Raw genomic sequence first — 23,259 nt, 5'->3', positions numbered from 1 at the left:
AGGAAATTGTTTTGATGGGTTTTAAAATCTTCGTGAAGGACCTTAAATTCCTATGCCCGATTGTGAATGTGCCCTGTTTGGCTTAAATTTAAAGTAATAGTGAAAATTTTAAACTAAATTCAAAAGAGCAAGGAGAATCGTTTCGTAAATTCTACAATTTTTGAGAGGAGAATCTCAAATTCTTTTAGTCCGCATTGTGATGTTCCATTTTTGGTTGGATTTATAGGACTAAGAAAAACCTTTTGACGAAATTTGAAATCTTAGGGAAGGAAGGATCTTAAATTCTTTTGGTCCGATTTTAGTGTCCCCAGTTTGGTTTGGACTTAAAGGACTAGCAAATCGTTTTGATGGATTCTAAAATCTTGGGGAGGGAATTTAAATTCCTATGCCCCGATTGTGGATGTGCCCTGTTTGACTTGAATTTAAAATATTAGTGAAAATCCGTTTCACCGATTCTGTAATTCTAGGGAAACAGATCTCAAACCCCTAGGGCCATGGTTGTGATATACCCGATTTGGACTGAATACAAAGGAGTAGTGAGAAGCCTTCTCACCTGTTCTGCAATCTTCGAGAAGAGGATGTCAAATTCCTATAGCCCCGATTGTGATCTACCAAGTTTGACTTGGACTTAAAGGATTAGGGAAATCGTTTTGATGGATTCTAATATCTTCGGGAAGGATCTTAAATTCCTATGCCTCGATTGCGAATGTACCCTGTTTGGTTCGAATTTAAAGTATTAGTGAAAATCCTTTTGACGGATTTTGTAATTTTGGGGAAATAGGTCTCAAACCCCTAGGGCCTCATTTGTGATGAACCATATTTGAATAGTGAGAAGCCTTTTGATCGATTTTGCAATTCTCGAGAAGAGTATCTTAAATTTCTGCAGCCCTGATAGTGATGTCCCAGTTTCAGTTGGATTTATACAACTATGGAAAGTTTTTTCGTGGAATATGGAATCTCTGAGAAGGGTGTTTCAAATTACTATGGATCCGATTGTGATATTACCAGTTAAGTTTCTATTAGTACTAGTCAAGGGTTGTATTGTACCCAGTGTGACTTGAATTTGAAGGTGGTTTTAAGGAACGCTGAGACGTCTGGGCTACCCAAATTAACGTTAACATGGACCATCAAGATGTCTCAAAATATATTCTGTCGATACTAATCCCAATTTTTTTCCCCCACAAAACCATATTTACTTACCAATACCCGCCCCCACCCCACCGCATGCTCTTGAAAATGTGAACAACAGGTGGATTAAAGAATTAACCGAAGAGAACATCTTGGAGAGCAACCCTACAAAAACACGCGTCCGAGAAATTTATCGATAAACCAACACAAAACCACTTGATAGAGTTTCGGCAATTTCGCCACTATTTAATTTTGTTCGGGAGTGCTGTATTGACGCTATCTCCCCGAGTAAATAAATTACTACACGTCAGGGTCCTCCGCTTGAAAGATAGAGGCCGTGATTATTTCGGACAATGGACGTCCATTCAGACACGGACCCCACGTGAATGGCGAAGACGCGAATCATCCGGGCCGCTAATACGACTTTCATGAATATCGAAATCTAGAAGTGCTTCGCCGAAAATGGATCGATAAAGATGACCAACAGTGCAGAAGAAAAAGACCGGATTGCCCACATTTATTATCTCTCCCTTTTATCAACCATCATCACAGGGTTCATTTAATGTCTATTCTTGGCGCGGCTGGCCAGACTGCCGGGCTGCGTGGATCGCACAGTTTAAAATTAACTTTAAGCTTTAATTTATATTTCATAAAACAGAGGATTAAAACACAATGTTTGCAGACTCTATTTGCTCATTACCTGGTCATTTTGCGCTCTGCCCTTTATTGCGTTTGCAACTTTTCCCGGCGTATGTTGCGGCTAACCCGCGTCGTGCCGGCAGGTTTAGAACCAATTAAAAATTTACGCGTTACAACGGGAAGTCCGGCGGAATCCAAACCGATGCGCCAAGCTCGACTCACTATTAAACAGAGTGTCGAAAATGATGACGATTATTCGGCTTTGAATTTTCAGCTGGTTGTGGCAGCAATAAAAATAAAAGGAATCTGGCGCATTTTTCAGCCCCGACAATGCTAACTACGTACGTAGATACTCGGAAAAAGTCGCGGAAAGTTTTATGGGTGTTCATGAAGTTTGACGTGTCTTATTCTCGGCGAATTGATCAAATTTGAGAAATACGGGTAAGTTGGTCGTTTTCTCCCAATTTATCTCAAACTAAAGCGACAATACGTTCAATGGCTGTCATGAGTGCCGTCCGCCACTTCCCCTCGAGTCTGCAGCCCCTGCCGCAGCCCCTGTCATCCAGGTGATTGACAAACCAAATGGAAGTTTAGTGTTTTTATTACCCCTCCTGAAAAAACAAGCCATGTCATAATCGCGGTAATCCGGGTTCGGTGTGCCCGGACACGCGCTTCCTTCGCATCCATTAAAACCTCCACCGTGTCAGAAGCTTAAGTTAAAAACTCCCACGTCAGACGTAGTCGACGGCGAGATTTCTAACCCCGAGCTCGCACGCCACCTTTTAATATTTCCATACGGAATTTTTTACAAGTCCACATCTCCAGCGGCGGATCGATGCCGATTTCCCGATTTTATGAAAGCCGGCACGAATCGGACAGATTTCCTCCTCCGTCATGTAATTTTCGATGATTTTGCATAAACTCCGGCGTTTGATCAAAGTTTTTGTCTCCTCGGTCGTGAAACCTACAACTGCGTGGCATTAACGTACGGAACGAAAGTTCCCGGCTGAATTTATCTTCGTTTTGTTGTAGTTAAATGTGCTTTGTGGTGAACTGGAGCGAAGTCGGCTTTTTTCGAATGCATCGCTAATGCCGAATTAGGTATAAACAACGACAAATAAAATTAAACTGCTAACAGGTATTTATTTCATTTGTGTGTTTATCGCTGCTTTGGAAACGAATTCGAAGCAATTATCCCAAGCGGAATATTGTTCGTATTAATACGCGGAATTGCGTTTAAAAATTAATTAACATTAGAATAAAAAAGGCAATTTTTTGGTTCGCGCTTTGAACTGACGGGTTTACAAGCATATAATTGTTTGTTTGAAAGTCACTTGACTTTAGATTTATTGGCGATGTAAAAGCCGGTTTAAAATTAATTTTGCCGAGCATAGCTTAACCGATAAAATATTGTGTTCAATTGCAATTGGCAAAGTTGGTATTTCCAGATTATGGTACATTATTGAGCAATTCGTTAGCGATCAGGAATTAGCACATTATTGTTTATTAAACCATTTGTTAATTTTAATCAATTGCCGGGGCATTAAAATACCTTTAACATATAAAACACATAGATATTATGTAAATTTAATTTTTCAAGTTTTCAACTTTTTAGTTCAATTTCTAGATTTTGCAATTTTTCGATTTGAGTTTCTCGAGTTTCCAATTCTTAATTTTTCCATTTGTAATTTTTCGTTTCAGTTTTTTATTTTTTTTATTTTTACAATTTCTCAGTTTTTCAATGTTCCGATTTTATAATTTTTTGTTTTTTCAATTTCATTTTTTTTTTTTTCGTTTCGCCAGTTTTTCAATTTGCAATTTTTCAATGCTTTTAGTTTTCAAATCCGGCTTCGGTTTTTTGATACCTGCAACAGTCTTTCCAGAATAGACCGCTTCTTCGTGACCATCAACATGCTATATTGTTTTAATCAGCGTGTCGATATCTACGTCCCTGATTTTTTTCATAATTTTTAGACAACTTTTTTAAAATTGAAATTTTTTAATGCTATTTCGCAAAAAGTTTGATATTTTCGAAACCAAACTAAATACATTTCCGTGTAGATTTCGAGCTCTAGAACTCAAATCCGGCTTCGGTTTTTTGATACCTGCAAACGTTTTTCCAGAATCGACCGTTGAAATTTCGAAATTTTTGAAATTTCCAAAAATCTGCATTTCGCAGCGATTTTTTCGAAAATGTTGCTTCGTGACCGTCAACATGCTATATTTTTGGAATCAGCGTGTCGAGATCTACGTCCCTGAATTTTTTCATGATTTTTAGACAACTTTTTTAAGACTGAAATTTTTTCAGTGGTCTTCAAATACTAGCAAATTTTTTAATTTAAATAAATACATTTTCTTGTTGATTTTCACGAAAAGGATGAAAAGGACGAAACGGACGAAAAGGACGAAAAGAGCGAAAAGGAAGAAAAGGAAAAAAAGGACGAAAAGAAAGAAAAGGACGAAAAAGGACGAAAAGGACGAAAAGGACGAAAAGGACGAGAAGGACGAAAAGGACGAAAAGGACAACAAGGATGAAAAAGGACGAAACAGGCGGTTAAGGATGAACAAAGATGAATAGGACGGAAAGGACTAAAAGGACGAAAAGAGGGAAAAGGAAGAAAAGGAAAAAAAGGACGAAAAGGAAGAAAAGGACGAAAAGGACGAAAAGGAGGAAGAAGCACGAAAAGGACGAAAAAGGACCAATAAGGACGAAAAAGGACGAAAAAGACGGAAAAGACGAAAGTGGACGGAATGGACGAAAAAGGATGAAAAAGGATAATAAGGAAGAAAACAGACAAAATGGATGAAAAATGATAATATGGACGAGAATGGACGAAAAGGACGAAATAGGATGAAAAAGGCCGAAAAAAAGACAAAACAGAACAAAAAAGGACGAACAAAGATAATAAGGACGAAAAAGGACGAGGACGAAAGATGACGACAAAGGACGAAAAGGACGTAACAGTAGGTACAAAGGACGAAAAAGAACGAAAGAGGACGAAAAGGGATAATAAGGACGAAAAAAGACGAAAAAGGATAATAAGGACGAAAAAAGAGGGAAAGGACGAAAAAGGATACTAAGGACGAAAAAAGACAAAAAGGACGACAAAGGACGAAAAAGGACGAAAAAGGATAATAAGGACGAAAAAGGACGACAAGGACGAAAACGGACGAAAAAGGATAATATGGACGAAAAACGACGAAACGGACAAAAAATGATAATATGGACGAAAAAGGACGAAAAGAACGAAAAAGGATAATAACGATGCAAAAGGACGAAAAACGACGAAAAGGACGGAAAGTACGAAAAAGGACCAAAAAGGATAATAAGGACGAAAAAGGACGAAAAGGACGAAAAAGGACAAAAAGGACGAAAAAGGACGAAAAGGGTGAAAAGGGAAGAAAAAGGACGAAAGAGAACGACAAAGAACGAAAAAGGACAATAAGGACGAAAATATCGAAATTTTTGAAATTTTCAAAAATTCGCATTTCGCAGCGATTTTTTCGAAAATATAGCTCCATGACTCCAAAACGCAATATTTTTGGAATCAACGTGTCGAGATCTACGTTCCTGAATTTTTTCATACTTTTTAGACAACTTTTTTAAAATTGAAATTTTTTAATGGTCCCCCCTTCTTCAAATTTTGCAAAAATTTTGACATCTTCGAAACTCAACTAATTACATTTTCTTGTAGATTTCGAGCTCTAGAATTCAAATCCGGCTTCGGTTTTTCGATACCTGCAACAGTTTTTCCAGAATCGAACGTTGAAATTTCGAAATTATTGCAAATTTCAAAAATTCGCATTTTGGAGCGATTTTTTCGAAAATGTTGCTTCGTGACTATCAACATGCTATATTTTTGGAATCAGGGTGTCGAGATCTACGTCCCTGAATTTTTTCATAATTTTTAGACAACTTTTTTATAATTGAAATTTTTCAATGATCTTTAAATTTCGCAAAAATCTTGACATATTTGAAACTCAAATAAATACATTTTCTTGTAGATTTCGAGCTGTAGAACTCAAATTCGGCTTTCAGTTTTTCATTTCTTCAATTTTTCGAGAAAAACCAGAAAGTACAAATTATTCTATGTGACTTACAGTCCAGATAACAGTCCATAATTTTCTAATAATAGATTGGCTTTACTTTTTTTATTATAAGTAAATTCTATTGTACTTTGCGGCAAAAAATTGATGAAAGAAAACTATGTATATAAAATAATATTCATCACAATTGAGAAGGGGTGGGTGGGCGGGGTTTATATTTTATCCTGTTTTTTCTTAATATACGAAGTCTTCTTTTCCCTACAAGAAACTGACAATATGTTTAAATATCCTGTTGTTGAAAGAAACTCTATATAATAAAAAAAAAAAAACAAAAATGAAGCTCCACCCACCCACCCAGATCTCAATTGTGATGACTTTTTTATTTCTAATCAGACCGAAGGGCGGAGTTTAATTGTAACATTAATATTTCTCTAAAAAAGTCTACTCTTTTGAAAACATATTTCATATGGTAAATTATTGTAGAGAAATGAGGATTTTGCAGCTAAACTCCGCCCTTCAGCTCACGATGAATAAAATATTCATCACAATTGAGAAGGGGTGGGTGGGCGGGGCTTATATTTTGTCCATGTTTTCTTAATATACGAAGTCTTCTTTTCCCAATAAGAAACTGACAATATGTTTAACTATGCTGTTGTTGAAAGAAAACTCTATATATTAAAAAAAACAAAAATTAAGCCTCCCCTCTCGATCTCAGTTGTGATGAGTTTTTCATTCCTAATCAGACTGAAGGGCAGAGTTTAATTGTAACATCAATATTTCTCTAAAAAATTCTACCCTTTTGAAAATATACATATTTAATTTGATAATTTCTTATAGAGAAATGAGTATTTTGCAGCTAAACTCCGCCCTTCAGCTCACGATGAATAAAATATTCATCACAACCGAGAAGGGGTGGGTGGGCGGGGCTTATATTTTGTCCAATTTTTCTTAATACACGAAGTCTTCTTTTCCCAACAAGGAATTGAAAACATGTTTAACTATCCTGTTGTTGAAAGAAAATTTAATATATATAAAAAAAAACCAAACAAAGATTAAACCCCACCCGCCCGCCCGAGTCTCAATTGTGATCAATTTTTCATTCGTTGTTAGACCGAGGGGCGGAGCGTAATTACAAAATACATATTTCTCTATTGATTTGAATTAGTTTGTCTTCTCAAAACAGAGGACTAAAACTATTAATTATATGATATTTCTAATATACATACAAAATTTGACAACAATCGGTTCAGCAGGTTCGGAGAACGGAGAATACGTGTCTAATAAAGATGAATACAGACAGACAGACGGAAACGGGAGACTATTTTTTTTGGTAGTGAGGGGGTCATGAAACGTCGAGGAAACATTGAAGTGGCAATTTGTCCGATACGCTCGATTACTATACATCCTTAGCTTACGTTCGTGAAGCAAAAAGCGAATTTTCATCAACTTTACCAACAACTTTTGGCTATTGATTGGGGATTCATATATTCATAAATAATTTTGATAATTCATTTAACGTTTTCGTTCCAAGTCTAAAAGCACTTATTAATATTGCTTACAAAAAATACTTATCCGACCATTCATTTCTGTTGATTCCAAAAAGTTCTGGAGCTTTATTCAAAGCAAAAATGGAACATGTTACAGTTATTTTTTGTCCTGTTGAAATCAATAAATATTATTATTGTTATTATAATACATTAAACATCGTTTTCAATCGAACTTTAGCTATTATGCAATTGATATTGTAAAATTATGGATCCACAACCCTCAATGTCCGCACTCTATTTTTTCTACCTTTTAAACTAGAACCTCCAGATTACAAAAGTGTGGTGTGTTAATTCGATTTTCTCCTCGAACCTTCCTGGCATACGTTACCCTTGGAGGTAATTTTGACGTCTCCGTCGATACCGTAGGGCAGCCAGACGTCTCCTGTGATGGCCTGAGCGCTTCCGTTAACCCTTTTTACGCTCAGATTAATTAAGAAACTCTCACTCGCAAGGGCGGGGCATGATTTAATTGAAATTAGCCCGGAATCGCTCTGGAATTAAATACTTAGAAAACTCCCTTCCGAGTCACGAACTTACATCAACTGCCGCTGCTTTGTAAAAGTAATACGACGTTATTAAAATTGACAGAAGGAGGTAGGCCAGAAGGGCGGTGAAGGGTGGACATCTGCAACACATTGCGCCCTATGGAAGTTTAATTTTGCGAACGGATCGCGCAACTAAAACTGCTTTTCAACAAAAGCATCATTAATTTTTTTCGACGGCATTATCTGTGACATCTGCTGTTTCCTGTTTTTTATTATTAAAAAATCCTATTATGTGAATTACTTTTTTACGACGGATGCAAAATAAACCGACCTAAATGAGAGAACAAAGTGAAATTCGTTTTATGCTGGAATTTGTAATAATAAAACGAACCGGCGCGAGCTGAATTTATTCCCGAACCGTTCGTCCATTAAATGCAACAAATAAGTTACTAGAAACGCTAAATTGCCCAAGAATTTATCGATTTGATCTTTGTTGTTTCGGCTCTAACACAACATAAATACTGCACCAGATAAGTTGAACTATTTATATTGTTTGCAAGCTCTATTGACTTGTCAACACTGAATTTGTAGCCGGTTTTATGGGGCTGCCCACCACTAACCTCAACACGTAGTGTTTCTGGTCTACAAGATGTGCACTAATTATAATCTTGCCCGAAAATAGAATCTCTGCAATCAGTTTAACTGGCGGTAATTTTCGCCAAGTTTAAATAGAGTTAACCGAGTGAAGAAAATTATAAACGTCGTTGAGATGCAAATGAGGACCGAAAGTTTTAAATATTTAATCGAAGCGAACAATGACTTTTCGCACCGCCGTTGGCAATTTTCCAATTTGAAGAGGACTAGACAAACTAAAACTAACTAATTAACTCCCTTAGGTAAGTTTGAAAGAAATCATCGCGCGCCGTCTTCCAACAAACCAATTAATTCGGGCAAACAGACCGTATTTACACTAAGTTGTTCTTAAAAATTTATCCGATATAGCACTTTGTGCAGTACGTCATCAAAGAAAATTGCTAAAAACTTTTTCAAAGACCCCGGAGCCGTCTGTGTAAACAAGCAAACGAATTTCTTACAAAGACTGATGAGTAGAGAGCGGATTTCTAGGTTTAATGCTTTTTGTGAAAAATATAAGCACTTCAAAACTTTTTTATATCCGTAACTACGATACAATTTGGAGTCATTTGACACATTTTTTTTATGCTTATTTGCTTTTTTTTTTAATTTTATGCATATTAAAACTTATATGCTTATTTAATGCTTTTTTTGACGAATATGAGTTTTAATGCATATTTTGTTCAAATGCCGGCCTTGTCGTATGCATTTTACCTGGACTTGACCATTGAAGTACACTTACTCAAGACCCTTTCGGTGAATTTTGCGGCAAGACCGTTGAAGATTTTCTAGAAAAAAGGATTATTGTACCCAACTACCTACCTTAAAATTTTTCTAATGGAAACTTTTAAGTAAATGCACCGTTTATTTCACAACCATCAGTCTATCGCATCTGTCGTAGTACAGTGTTATACGTGGTTTCCCTTGTTACATGTTGAGTTCTTTTTGGTAATATTACTAATATTTTAAAAGAATGCCGAAAGTAAAATCGACGCCGGATGAGTGGATAAGGGATTTTCCAGAATTAAAATTAGAAAACAACAAAATATTCTGCAGAGCTTGTGTGAAAACCGTAAGCCCACTATTTTTTTTTATCTATTTTCCTTTGTTAATCCTGTATATGTACGTTGTTTTAGATTCAAAGTGATAAAAAATATAACGTGACGCAACATGTCAGAACGACTCTTCATGTAGAAAGGAAGAAAATGTTTGAAGGTTCTAAAATTAAACAGCAGACCATACATGAATCTGTTGCATCTACTTCCACAAAAGATGAGCAGTTTCAGTTTAATTTCGATTTATGTAAAATGATGATCCAGTCCAATATACCTTTAAAAAAATTGGAGAAAGGCCCTCTTCAAGAATTCCTTGAAAAACACTGCAATCGACATATTCCGGTTGAAAGTAGTCTCCGAAAAAATTATGTAGGCTCAGTGTTTCAGCAAGTTTACAACGAAATTAAACATCGCATTGGAGATAATTATTTATGGTTCGCTGTCGATGAAACAACCGATAGTTGTGGAAGATACGTGGCAAGTTTAATTGTTGGAATCTTAAATGAAAATTTCCCTAGTCGAGGGTATGTAGTAAGTTTGAAAATGTTAGATAAAACAAATGGCAATACGATTACCAGATTTGTAAATGACAGTCTTACGTCACTATTTTTGCCAAATAAAATTTTATTGATGATCTTGGATGCAGCTCGTTATATGTTGAAAGCAGGAAATAATCTAAAAATATTGTACCCCAATTTAATTCACTCTACTTGCATTGCCCACGGTTTAAACAGAGTGCCTGAAGGAATACGTTTGGAGTTTCCTACTGTTAATAAATTAGTGGCAAATGGTAAAAAGATTTTTGTTAAAGCCCTACCAAGAGTGCAACATTTTAAGGAAAAATTTCCAAACATACCATTGCCCCCAGAGCCGATTATAACGAGGTGGGGAACATGGCTACAGGCCACATTTTATTATGACAAATATATCAAAAAATTTGAGGAAGTAGTTACGGAGTTTAGCGAAGATTCTTCTCAATCGATTAAAGATTGCATAAATACTGTGGAAAACAAAAATTTGCGACAAGATCTAGCTTTTCTAAGAAGCAATTATCAATTCGTATGTGAGGCAATAGAGAAGTTAGAAAAAGGCAACATGTTGTTGGTAGATGCCATAAACTTAGTGAAAGAATTTAAACAACAAGCAAACGCAGTAAGGGGTGATATTGGTACTAGAGTATCTCAAAAACTTGACGAAGTGTTAAATAAAAATGCAGGTTTCGGTGTTCTTTCCGACGTTGCTCGTGTTTTACAAGGCCAGAAGGTGGAAAATTTGGAGTTAGATTCAACATTAGTTGCAAAATTCAAATTTGCGCCAACAACGAGTGTGGATGTTGAACGCACACTCTCCAATTTTGGTTAATGGTTAATGGTTTATTAACGGAAAACTCCAATTACATAAGAAAAGAAATATAAATAATTTTTAAATAACTTAACTTATAACTAAAAAACAAATACAAAATAGATTAAAAAAAAAAATTAATAAATAGATAAACTGGTGAATATATTCCTTGATACAGATATTAGCATGCATAAAATAAAAAACTTAATGTCGGTAATAAAAAGGAATTTTATTCTTGAATGCCGCTTTGGAAGGACTAAATAAATAAACTTCTTTGCGTTCGATATAACCATTAGCAGCCTCCATAATTCTTCTTAAAGGATGATTAGCAGAGAAATTAGTTGTCGCAGGAGGAATCCTAAAAATAGATAGGTTACGTGTAGATCGATTGTCAACTGCCGGGACGACGAAGGACAACTTAGCTAACAAATCTGGTTTGTTTGGATGTTAAATTTATTGATAATCCATTGGTAATCACCTTTATTGTGCCTACGGCCTAGCTTATATTCTAAAGTGCGGAGAAACCTTTTTTGCACTTTTCCAACAGTTCAGAATCAACATGGTAAATTGGAAGCCAAATGGAGGAACAATACTCTAGATGAGAGCGGACCAAAGAACAAAAAAGAGTCTTTAAGGCCACTGGAGAAAGATCCTTACAATTACGCCAAATGAGTCCCCATATTTGCAAAGATTTTTTGAAAATATACGAATAATGAGATTTCAAGGAAAGAGCAGAGTCAAATATTACCCCCAAATCTTTAATTTCTGAAATACGAGACACAGAATGATTATTTAATTGATAGTCGAACACAATGAAAGATTTCGTATTATAAAATGAAATTATGTAACACTTTTTTAAATTTAAAGGTAGCCAATTTTTATCACACCAATCAATTAAAGACTCTAAATCAAGTTGAAGTTTTTCAGCATCCACAGTAAAACGTATGTTTTTAAAAAGTTTCAAATCATCAGCATAAAAAAGATAATTACAATGACGAAAACAACTAGTCAAATCATTGATGAATAATAGGAAAAGTATAGGACCACAGTGTGTACCTTGCGGTACACCAGAAGAAACATCAAAATGATCAGAAATGTATTTACCAATGCGGACCTGTTGTTTTCTGTCCGTAAGAAAAGAGGTTAGCCAACTAATTGTCAAATCTGTAAACCCTAATTTTCGCAATTTCAAAATTAATAATCTATGGTTAACACGATCGAACGCTTTGGCGAAGTCTGTATAAATAGAATCAACTTGAGATCGACAGCTGATAGATTCATTAAGAAAAGAATAATATTCTAATAAATTAGACATTGTCGATCTGTTGCTGCGAAAACCATGTTGTTTAGAAGAGATTATTAATGAAGATGTCCACTGCAGTTGAGAAGATACAATACTGTCTAGAAGTTTGGGAATTACTGATTGATTGCACACTCCTCGATAGTCATCAATACGCTGTCGCTGTCCAGATTTAAAGACCGGAATAGTTGTAATTCTTTAAAACGACGCTAGGAATTCCATCAGGTCCACTATTGCAAGACAGATACAAAGCCGAAATATGTTCAAAAACAATTGAAAGAGTAACGCTTAAACCATTATCATTAAAAAATTTCTTGAATCATCTTTCACATAAACTGAAGAAAAATACTTCGCAAAAAGGTCAGCTATTTGTTTTCCTCCTTTAGCAACTTCTTGACTCAGACACATCTAATTAGGTATCATATCATTGTTTCTCTTGTCTCGAATGAACTTCCAAAAAAATTTTGGGTTGTTAGAAATACTCAAGTTAACTTTAGAAACGTAGGCCGAATACAGTTGTCTACTCAATTCTTTGCAACGAGATCTTAAATTTTAATTTAATTTAATTTTTTAATCCTCCAACTTTCCAGATTTCTTATAATGGTAATGCGCAGACTTTTTCATAACACATAAATCTTTGAGTTCCTTGGTAAACCATTTTGGAAATGTTTGAGCACTATTTATTACTACCTTTAATGGAATATACAATTTGAAACCAGCAAATATACTGTCATAAAATACAGATACCATTTCGTCTATCGTAAGACCAGACCATATAGAATCCCAACGTACAGAAGCAAAAAAATTATTTAAAAGATTGTAATTACCTTTAGCAAAGTCAAAACATCGAGTCTCAGAATACACTGGAAAAAGAGAAGTAGATGGCACGCACCATTCATATGGAAAATGATGAACTGACGCGGGAAATATAGGATCAATGGCAATACTAATATCCAAACTAACAATATTGGAAAAAACCAGATCTAGAAAGACATTTCTACTATTAGGGATCTTGTTTAGTTGTTCTAAGTTCATAAAAGCAGTAGTGTAAGAAATTACATTATAATAATCACGAGAACCAGAAAGTGCATTGTTTTGAATGTTGCCTAAATCCCACCTAAGTTGGGGTAAATTAAAATCACCCAGAATAATATAAGAAGACTCCGTAAATTTTTCGAAAATAGATTCCAAATCACAACAATAATCCTCAAACACATTTAATGGAGAAGCCGGAAGTATATATACACCACAAACAATCGGGTTTAATTCGTTATGGTATATGTGGACATAAATACTTTCAACCGAATTACCAGTTAAAATAAGAGACGAATGAATATAACTTTTCACAGCGATTAGCACACCGCCACCCCTAACTTTGTTGCTAGTATTAACATCTCGATCAGCACGGAAAACATTATATACACCGGAATTAACACTTAACGAAAAAATATTTAACTTCGTCCTAATACCGCCTGCATTCTGATAAAAAAAGTTTAATACTTTTTTGAGGAATTATTTTGCGAATTAAACTTTTTAGTGATATAAAGGATGTTATTCTTGTACCTTAAAGTTATATTCTTTTCACCCTTAGAAACCCTGTCGTTGTATTCCTGTCTCATATTATTATTAAAATCTCGCTGTAATTTGGTTAAATCTGGACGAAAATGTTGTTTACGATTAGAATTATTTCTATTCGAACGTAGAACATCTTTAACGGTAGCTTCAGAATCGTATGTAAGGTAATTCTTAAAGGGCGCACAGCATTTGGTTTATGTTGTCCAATACGTGTAATTTTTTTCGGTATAGGAAACGAACCTAAGGGAGATAGAATCGATGTGACATGTTGCAAATCGTCATCAATCTTTTGCGCAATCTCCGACGCAGAAGATTCGGGAATATTAAATAACAACACATTATTACTACGTAACCTACGTTCTTCAATTTCAGATATTACATTGTTCAAATCAGCTGTCGCATCATCCCAAGTAGCATTAGATTTTTTAAATTCCACCCATTCCTCCTGAATTGTGCGTACAGTATTTTCAACTGCAGATAGTCTCTCATTAATACTCTTAAAATAAAAGTCAATGGATTCCTTGATTTCATTCCGAACAATAGATAGTTGCGATTTGATAATTGCCTCAATTTTTGCGATAGTAAGGCACACCCATGAAGATTTTTCGCTTATGATATTAGCAATTTCGGCATCGCTTAATTTTAAATATTTTAAATGCGAATATTTTTTACATGACCCACACTTCGCAGACGGTGTCGTCGGAGTAATAGCACCATCGCAGTTTATACAAAAATTGGTCTAAAGAGTTTAGACAGTACTTCCCTCGCTGTCGGAAACTTGACGACTGCATGCCTATTGTGTTTTTTTTTCTCATTACATTTTTGTAGTGGGAATTTAAAAAAAAAATTGTGATGACGTCATCAACATTTTTGGAAGGACACGTATATCAGTTGGGATAGATGTAGTGTAATACTAAGAATAAAATTATTGTATTCCCAAATTTTCGGGAAAATGAATCGGGTCGTTTTGAATATTGATTTGTTATAATCAATAAAATAACGAAACAATTTACTCACGTATACAGCGCCGGTGTGTAATATCTAGAGAGCGGATTTCTGTCGGGCTAGGCAAGGCCAAACTCGGTACGTTGTTTCGTTGCACTCTGCTGTTAATTCCCGTTCTCATTTACTTAGCCGTTTGATTAATAAATTGTTAATTATATTTATGGAATTAGTACTGATTAAATTCAGTGATTATCTATCACCCGCTACTGAGTCCCGGCGATCCAGCGCGTCCCCACCTATAATCGTGACGTAGCCCGACAAAAATCCGCTGTCTAGTAATATGAAAGGCAACTGAAAATCGTTTATGTATAAACATTCTTAATTTAAGATGACAAGCGTAACAGCATACGTGAGAGTCAAACAGAGAAACTGTAAACAAAACGACCATCGGTTTTATTGCTTCGACTTCCGCTTATTATATAAAACATTGGGTTTTATTTTAATTCTTGACGGTGAAATTCACAATTGGTTGATTATAAACATGTCTATTTCACATTCGCAGAACCAAGTGAGCGCATAAAACAAATGCAGGTCTGTAATGTTAAAGTCGATGTAAATAAGCGTGCTACCCTTATGTTTCAACCGAGTTTTTCCTTTAACAAATTTTGTGTCTACCAAATTGGGTTGGTTAGGGTGTAATACTAATAATAAGTGTTGCCTTTAATTTAATCAATAAAATAAATTGACTTCATTAATTTTTTTGAACCACCTCTTAAGAAAATCTAAAAAATATGAATGGAATGATAAATCACAAGTACAAACTCATCATATTTTTTGCATTTTAGATAGGATTTATTCAGCAAAATTTAAGGGTGACGTCATCAATTTTTTTAGGAGGGATGAACAAATACATTTTGAACGAAAGTTTACCATGCTTATAATAACTTTGAAATATTCCCAAGATTTCAAAGCATTCGGTTTTGTAATTCCTGATTAAATCTATAAAATAAATTCACGCCTTCATTAATTTTTTCGAGTCACCCTGCATATGCAAATCCAAAAATATGAATGGAATGATAAATCACAAGTACAGACTCATCATATTTTGTACATTTTAGATACGATTTATTCGGCAAACTTTTGAGCTGACGTCATCAGTTTTTTGTAGAAGATAACCAAATATATTTTGACTAAAAATTTATTATGCTCTTTATAACCTTAAAACATCTGCAAGATTTCAAAGCACTCGGTTTTGTAGTTCCTGATTAAATCAATAAAATAAATTTACGCATTCATTAATTTTTTTGAGTCACCCTGTATATGCAAATCGAAAAAACTTGAATGGAATGATAAATCACAAGAAGAGACTCACCATATTTTGTACATTTTAGATAGGATTTATTCAGCAAAATTTTGTGGTGACGTCATAATTTTTTTAGGGGGGACGACCAAATACGTTTTGATCAAAAATTTACCATGCTTATGATAATTTTAAAATATCTTCAAGATTTCGAAGCATTCGGTTTTGTAGTTCCTGAGTAAATCAGTAAAATAAATTTACGCTTTCATTTATTTTCTTGAGTCACTATGTATATGCAAATCCAAAAAATATGAATGGAGTGATAGATCACAAGTACAGACTCATCATATTTTGTACATTTTAGATATGATTTATTCCACAAACTTTTGAGCTGACGTCATCAAGTTTTTGGAGGGGATAAGCAAATATTTTTTGACTAAAGATTTATGATGCTCTTTATAGCCTTAAAACATCTGCAACATTTCAAAGCATTCTGGTTAGCAGATTAAAAATTAAATTTCAAAATGCTGTTTTATAATTTTGATTTTTTTTTCCAAAAATCTGGACGTTTCGGGTGTAAAGTCGATTCAGAGTTGTAAACTACATGTGTAGGACTATGTTATTTTATACAATTGAAAACCCATTTACTATGTACAATTTTGAAGTGACGTCATCGCATTAGTGGTGGGGATGATTAGACAAATTTTGGTTAGCGTTTTACCATCTACATGATATTCTTAATATAAGTACAAAATTTCACAACAATCGGTCCAGTACTTTCGGAGATTATCTGTCTAATAAAAATCCGGGACGGCAGACGGACAGACGGACGGACAGACGGACAGACGGACAGACAGACGGAAATGGGAGACCTATTTCTTCGTCTTCTAGGGGTCATGAAAGATCGAGAAAACGTAAAAGTAGAGAGTCGGCCGACGGACTCGATTACAATACTTCCTTTGCTTACGCTCGGGAAGTAAAAATTGGTCATAATGTTACTTTTATAATGAACAGGGACACAAATAATTATTCACACCAAGGGGTCCTTCGAGGTGACTAACAATTTGATATACAAGCAAAAGGACTGGACCACGGTGAGGTTATCAAGAGACACAAAGGAAACAAATAGACCAATTTAATGGAACACGCGTATTCCCGATAACACTATCAATATTGGCACCAAGTTTTTCTGATAATATTAAAGCATATTTATTCTTACTACTGGTAATAATCCAAAGAACTGTTCAGTAACACACCAAATACGAAGGGCGTTCAATATTTCAAACACATGCCAATTTGCATAAACAGACGGCTAATTTAACCCACCAAGTTTAACAATAATGTAGAGCACGATCAATCACATACATATTGTTCGACGTTAGTTATTCAAGACTAACTAAAAGTCAAGATATTAAACACATTTTAAATGATCGGCGAAAAAATTTTACAGTGGACAACTTGGAACATATTACAATCATAAATTGTTTTAAAGAAAACTGAAATACGTGTGTAAAATATAAAGTCTAGGATTATTGTAATAATATTTTATCCAAAGTTCTAAGAAGTGTACTTTGATTTGTAATATGATTGCTTTTAATGTTTTTTTGCTTAAAATAAAACTTTTTTATTTTAAGCGCTTATTCTTAATTTTTTTGTGCTTATAAATCCGCTCTCTACTGATGAGCTTTGGGCATAATTGGCGAGCGAGCGCAGCGAGCTCCGCCTGCATGTGTCGATGTGCTCTTACTATTCCCCCGGCAAGCAAGCGTGAAATCTCTACAGCTTCCGTCACGCCACTCTGCGCCCTTTGTCCCATCTGATTGAGTGCGAGCTAATCGTGCGTTAAAGACAACAGTCCAGATTTCTGAGATTTTTAGATTCAGACCTGCAGGCAAGTGCTGTAGCTGGGGCTGTAGACCACGTGGTCGCAGGCGCACTGGCAGTCCCCCAGGTGCTCCGCCATCTCGAACATCAGCTCCGGGTCGTCCATCTCGGCGTCCATGCCGTCGCCGGCCGGCCGCCGCTTCGGGTGACCGTGGCTCGACCTGAAAAATGAATCTTTCATGAAAAACGCATGCACGCACCGATATCTCCATTAAGAACGGTTCTTTACGGCGTGTTTACGAGGCCGCCGCTTTTATTTTCAGTTATGGACAATGCGTTCGCCATAAATTATTCATCGGACTTTACTGCTGGCCGTTTATTAACAAATAAAATCCTGCGGAGGCCTTCGGAGAGGATTAGGAGTCGATAAGTCTGGCGAGATTCCACCGGAAACACGTACATTTCCACGATAATTTGCGACGTTTAGTTGTTGTCTGTTTTCAGTCGATAATGTCGCCGTAAATTCGGGATAAATTCCCATCTGATCTGCACGTGCTTCCGAAGTCTTTATTTACTTGTATCGGCGCTGAGGTGACACCGAAGACGTTTATTTACGAATCAAATCTTGCCCTGAGTCAGCCGCGACGCGAAAATGGCGCAGTCGGGTGGATTCGGTACGTGGCGAAAACTGGCGCCCGAATTTTCCAAGGTTACACAAAACCCTCAATCGGTGAATTACCCCCCACATATAATTCCCAATATTATCAGCCCGACCGCAAGGGATGGATCATTGGAGCAGTCCCAGACGGCGCATACATAATCCCGATTGCCGGAGCCCCAAATTTACTTAATTGTTTAATTTAGTTTCGACTCAAGTAGGTCAGATCGGAAGTGCAGTTTTAGCGTTTTGAATGGCATAATTTTCTCCCCGTCGCCAGATTTGATTAGAATCAGGCTGGTAATGCAGCTTTCAAAACTTTGATCACTTCTACAATCGTAAGCTAAGTCCCCTGCTCTTTTTAATGCGATTAAGCTCGATAAGGGGAGCTTCATTACTGTCAATTACAGCGAACAGATTTGTGACACATCCTAACAAGGACACCATGTGTTCGAAGGAGGAAAAACTCGGTAATGTAATTCGAACGTTTTGCACAAGATAAGTTGTTTGGACCGACTTCTCTAAATTCATAATTTTCCGAGCGATTTTTGACGCGCAGCGGATTTCATTAAAACCGTAATTGAGAAATTTAAAATTATTGTTTTTTGTGATGAGTTTAGCCGTGAAACGAGATTTAATAAATGTTATCGGGCGGAGTTGTTCTTTCGGCAATAAAACTTGGTTCGAGTGAAGTTGGATAAACTTTAAATCTAAAAAGTTGGCCGAGTTTAATAATTCATCTTGTTTTTATGGCGATCAAACGTGCTGATGAATATTGCCGCGATTGAATTAGCGAAAGCAGGGATCGAGAGAGCTTTCGAAAACTCCGGCGATATATATCTCATTAATGACCTAATTAAAGAGCGGGGTTTCCGGGTGGTGGCACACTTTTTCGTCGTCTGTTCTCGGCGGAAATACGAGATGCTTTTGCATATGTGGTGCACGAGCAAGTCACGTTGTTAATGTTCGGGAGCAACTAATGCTCAAAGACCGGTAAAGTGGTGTAGCAGCAATTTACTGCTTTAAATGTGATGCGATTCGGCAGGAAATTTGCAATCGTGCGCGTCGTCGAACATGCAGGAGCATGAAACCCTCGTGCTTTCCGAGTTTGAGGTAAGCGGCGCAATTGTGCTGAATTACCTCGTAACTATGTTGCGTTTACCGAACAAATGGAGCTGCAAATGTGGAGGAAAAACAAAGCTAGTAAAAATTGTGGAAGATTTATGTTTATATTTCGACCCAATTCGACTATTAGCACGTTCAGATTACAAGCATCAGCGGTTAAAAGAAAATGAAATTTGACTGATTTTGTGTCCTCAACGTAGAGGAAACATAAACTTGAAGAAATTCAACATCCGGTTTTTTGCAATTTCAAAGTTAAATTGATAAATATTGTTAGACAATGTGCTTTTTTCCAAAAATCTGGATAACAAGGGTAAAAACTCAACACGGATTCATAAATCACACAAACGGGAATATTTTATTTTATAAAATTGAAAGAATATTTGTTCGGTAAAATTCTAAGATGACGTCATAATTTTCCGGGAAGGCTTTAAACGAACAAATTTTGATTAACGATTTTCCATGCTTACGATAACCTTAAAAAGCTTTGAAGTTTTCTGAGTGTTCGGTTTTACAATTTCAAAGTTAAATAAAAAATGTTGTTATACTGTTTTAATTTTTTCCCCAATACCTTTTCCTTAGTACCTGCTAAGATAAAACTGATTTTGGCAAATGACATATCATCTAAGAAAAGACAGGGTGAGTGGGCGGGCTTAGTAGTTGCTAAAATAAGACCGATTTTGGCAAATGACATATCATCTAAGAAAAGACAGGGTGGGTGGGCGGGGCTAGTACTTACTAAGATAAGACTGATTTTGGCAAAATGAGATAGCCTCGAAGAAAAGAGAGGGTGGGTGGGCGGGGCTAGTATCTGCTAAATTAAGACTGATTTTGGCAAATGGCATCCTCTAAGAAAAGAGAAGGTGGGGCTAGTACCTTCTAAAACAAGACTGAGAGAAAGAGTGATAAATGAGAGAATGAGAGAGATTGATAAAAGGGAGAATGAGAGAAAGAGTGATATATGGGAGAATGAGAGAGATTGATAAATGGGAGAATGAGATAGAGAGTGATAAATCGAAGAATGAGAGAGAGAGCGATAAATGGGAGAATGAAAGAGAGAGAGAGTGATAAGTTAAATTTGGGTTTAAGTTCGGGATTAACTTCTGGACCTAATCGAAAAATAAAAAAAATAAGAAATCGAAAAATTGGAAAAGAGAAAAAATTTAAACCGAAAAGTAGGAAAGTCGAAAAATCGAGCAGTCGGAAAATAGAAAATTTAGGAACTAGAAAAATTGAAAAATCGAAAAAATGAGAACTTGAAAAACTAAAACCAAAAACAAACCGAGACCTCGAGAAATCGAAAAACCTAAAATTTAAAAAACTTGAGAAATGTAAAAATTGAAAATCTAACAACAGAGAGAGATTGGATTTCTTGAATTTCTTGAATTTATTGCATTTTTGGGTTTTTTTTATTTTTTCACATTGTTCGGATTTTTCAGATTTTTCGGACTTTTCGGTTTTTCGAATTTTTGAATTCTTTAGATTTTTCGTGATTTCAGTTTTTTGTATTTCTTATTTTTGGACCTTTTTTGAGTTTTTTGGATTGTTTTCGATTTTTTTTTGTATGTTCTCGCTTATTTTGGATTTGCTTTGAATTATTTGGATATTTTCGAAGAATGAGAGAGAGAGAGCGATAAATGGGAGAATTAGAGAGAGAGTGGTAAGTTAAATTTGGGTTTAAGTTCCGAATTAATTTCGGGATTAACTTCTGGACCAAATCGAAAAATAAAAAAATTAAGAAATCGAAAAATTGGAAAAGCGAAAAATTTTAATCCGAAAAGTAGAAAAGTCGAAAAATCGAGCAATCGGAAAATAGAAAATTTAGGAACTAGAAAAATTGAAAAATCGAAAAAATGATAACTCGAAAAACTAAAAACCAAAAACAAACCGAGACCTCGAGAAATCGAAAAACCTAAAATTTAAAAAACTTGAAAAATCGAAGAATTGAAGAGTCAAAAATTTGAAAAATCCAGACATTGAAAAATCTATAAATTGAAAGGCCAACAACGGAGAAAGATTGGATTTTTTGAATTTTTTGAATTTATTGCTTTTTTGTTTTTTTTCACATTTTTCTGATTTTTCAGATTTTTCGGAATTTTCGGTTTTTCGAATTTTTGAATTCTTTAGATTTTTTCGTGATTTCAGTTTTTTGTATTTTTTTATTTTTGGACCTTTTTTTTGAGTTTTTTTGGATTGTTTTCGATTTTTTTTTGTATTTTCTCGCTTGTTATGGATTTGTTTTGAATTATTTGGATATTTTCGAAAAATGAGAGAGAGAACGATAAATGGGAGAATGAGAGAGAGAGAGTGGTAAGTTAAATTTGGGTTTAAGTTCCGAATTAATTTCGGGATTAAGTTCGGGATTAACTTCTGGACCAAATCTAAAAATAAAAAAATTAAGAAATCGGAAAATTGAAAAAGCGAAAAATTTTAATCCGAAAAGTAGAAAAGCCAAAAAATCGAGCAATCGGAAAATAGAAAATTTAGAAACTAGAAAAATTGAAAAATCGAAAAAATGGAAACTTGAAAATCTAAAAACCAAAAACAAACCGAGACCTCGAGAAATCGAAAAACCTAAAATTTGAAAAACTTGAAAAATCGAAAAATTGAAGAGTCAAAAATTTGAAAAATCCAGACATTGAAAAATCACAAAAGTGAAATGAAAAAATTGAGAAATCTAAAAGTTGAAAACCCAACAACAGAGAGAGATTGGATTTCTTGAATTTTTTGAATTTATTGCATTTTTGGCTTTTTTAAATTTTTTTACATTTTTCGGATTTTTCAAGTTTTCCGGACTTCGGTTTTTCGATTTTTGAATTCTTTAGATTTTTTCGTGATTTCGGTTTTTTGTACTTTTTATTTTTGGATTTTTTTTGAGTTTTTTGGATTGTTTTGGATTTTTTTTGTATTTTCTCCCTTGTTTTGGTTTTGCTTTGAACTATTTAGATATTTTCGATTTTGTAGATTATTGGATTTCTTTGAATTTTTCAGATTTCCCTTTCTTTTTTAATTTTAAAAATTTCAATTTTTAGTTCTTCGATTTTGGGCTTTTTCGATTTCTCTCTTTTTTGATTTTTGACTTCACGACTTTTTGTTTCAGTTTTTCGATATTTCACTTTTTCGATTCACCAATTTTTAGATTTTCTATATTTCAGATTTTTCGATTTCTCAATTTCTCTATTACTCAATTTTTGGATTTCCAGTGTTTCAATTTCTCCACGTTTCGCATTTTTCCAGTTGGTTATCTGCTTGAAATATATTTTATATTATCATTCGACCAATTTTTTTGGTTTTAATTAGGTCATACAGTCATGCTACTTTGATCAAAGTTTCAAATAGCACTTATGGGTGTTCTTACATCTTATTAAGCTTACTTCAGGAATTCTTAATAACAGTTACTTCTTTTTATTGGGTTTTCTCGTTTATACGAGTTCTCCTAGGTGTTAAAATGTTTTCACAATCAAAAATGGTTGTTCAATATCACAATTTTCGTGATGATTTTGATCAGATAAACCCTGAATTGCATCAAACGCCACTGAGGTTGAGACTACACAGTCGGTCAGCAAAGAGTGATAAGTTAAATTTGGGTTTAAGTTCCGAATTAATTTCGGGATTAATAAGTTCGGGATTAACTTCTGGACCAAATAAAAAAAATTAAGA

General features: G+C 35.0%; 1 protein-coding gene across 1 annotated transcript in view; it reads right to left on the bottom strand.

The window, feature by feature from the left end:
• Positions 1-23,259, bottom strand: part of LOC135136917 (dipeptidase 1-like) — a 385,862-nt gene that overhangs the window by 292,504 nt on the left and 70,099 nt on the right. Inside the window, exon 3 of the mRNA XM_064066396.1 lies at positions 17,881-18,040. Within this exon, the coding sequence (XP_063922466.1) occupies positions 17,881-18,040 (160 nt within the window). The remainder of the gene's footprint in view (positions 1-17,880; positions 18,041-23,259) is intronic.

This window comes from Zophobas morio, unplaced genomic scaffold, assembly GCF_036711695.1.
Source record: "Zophobas morio isolate AGI-343-1 ecotype UQ-CSIRO unplaced genomic scaffold, CSIRO_AGI_Zmor_V1 ptg000028l, whole genome shotgun sequence".
In the NCBI taxonomy this organism is placed as follows: Eukaryota; Metazoa; Arthropoda; class Insecta; order Coleoptera; family Tenebrionidae; genus Zophobas; species Zophobas morio.
This window is presented reverse-complemented; position numbering and strand designations above follow the sequence as displayed.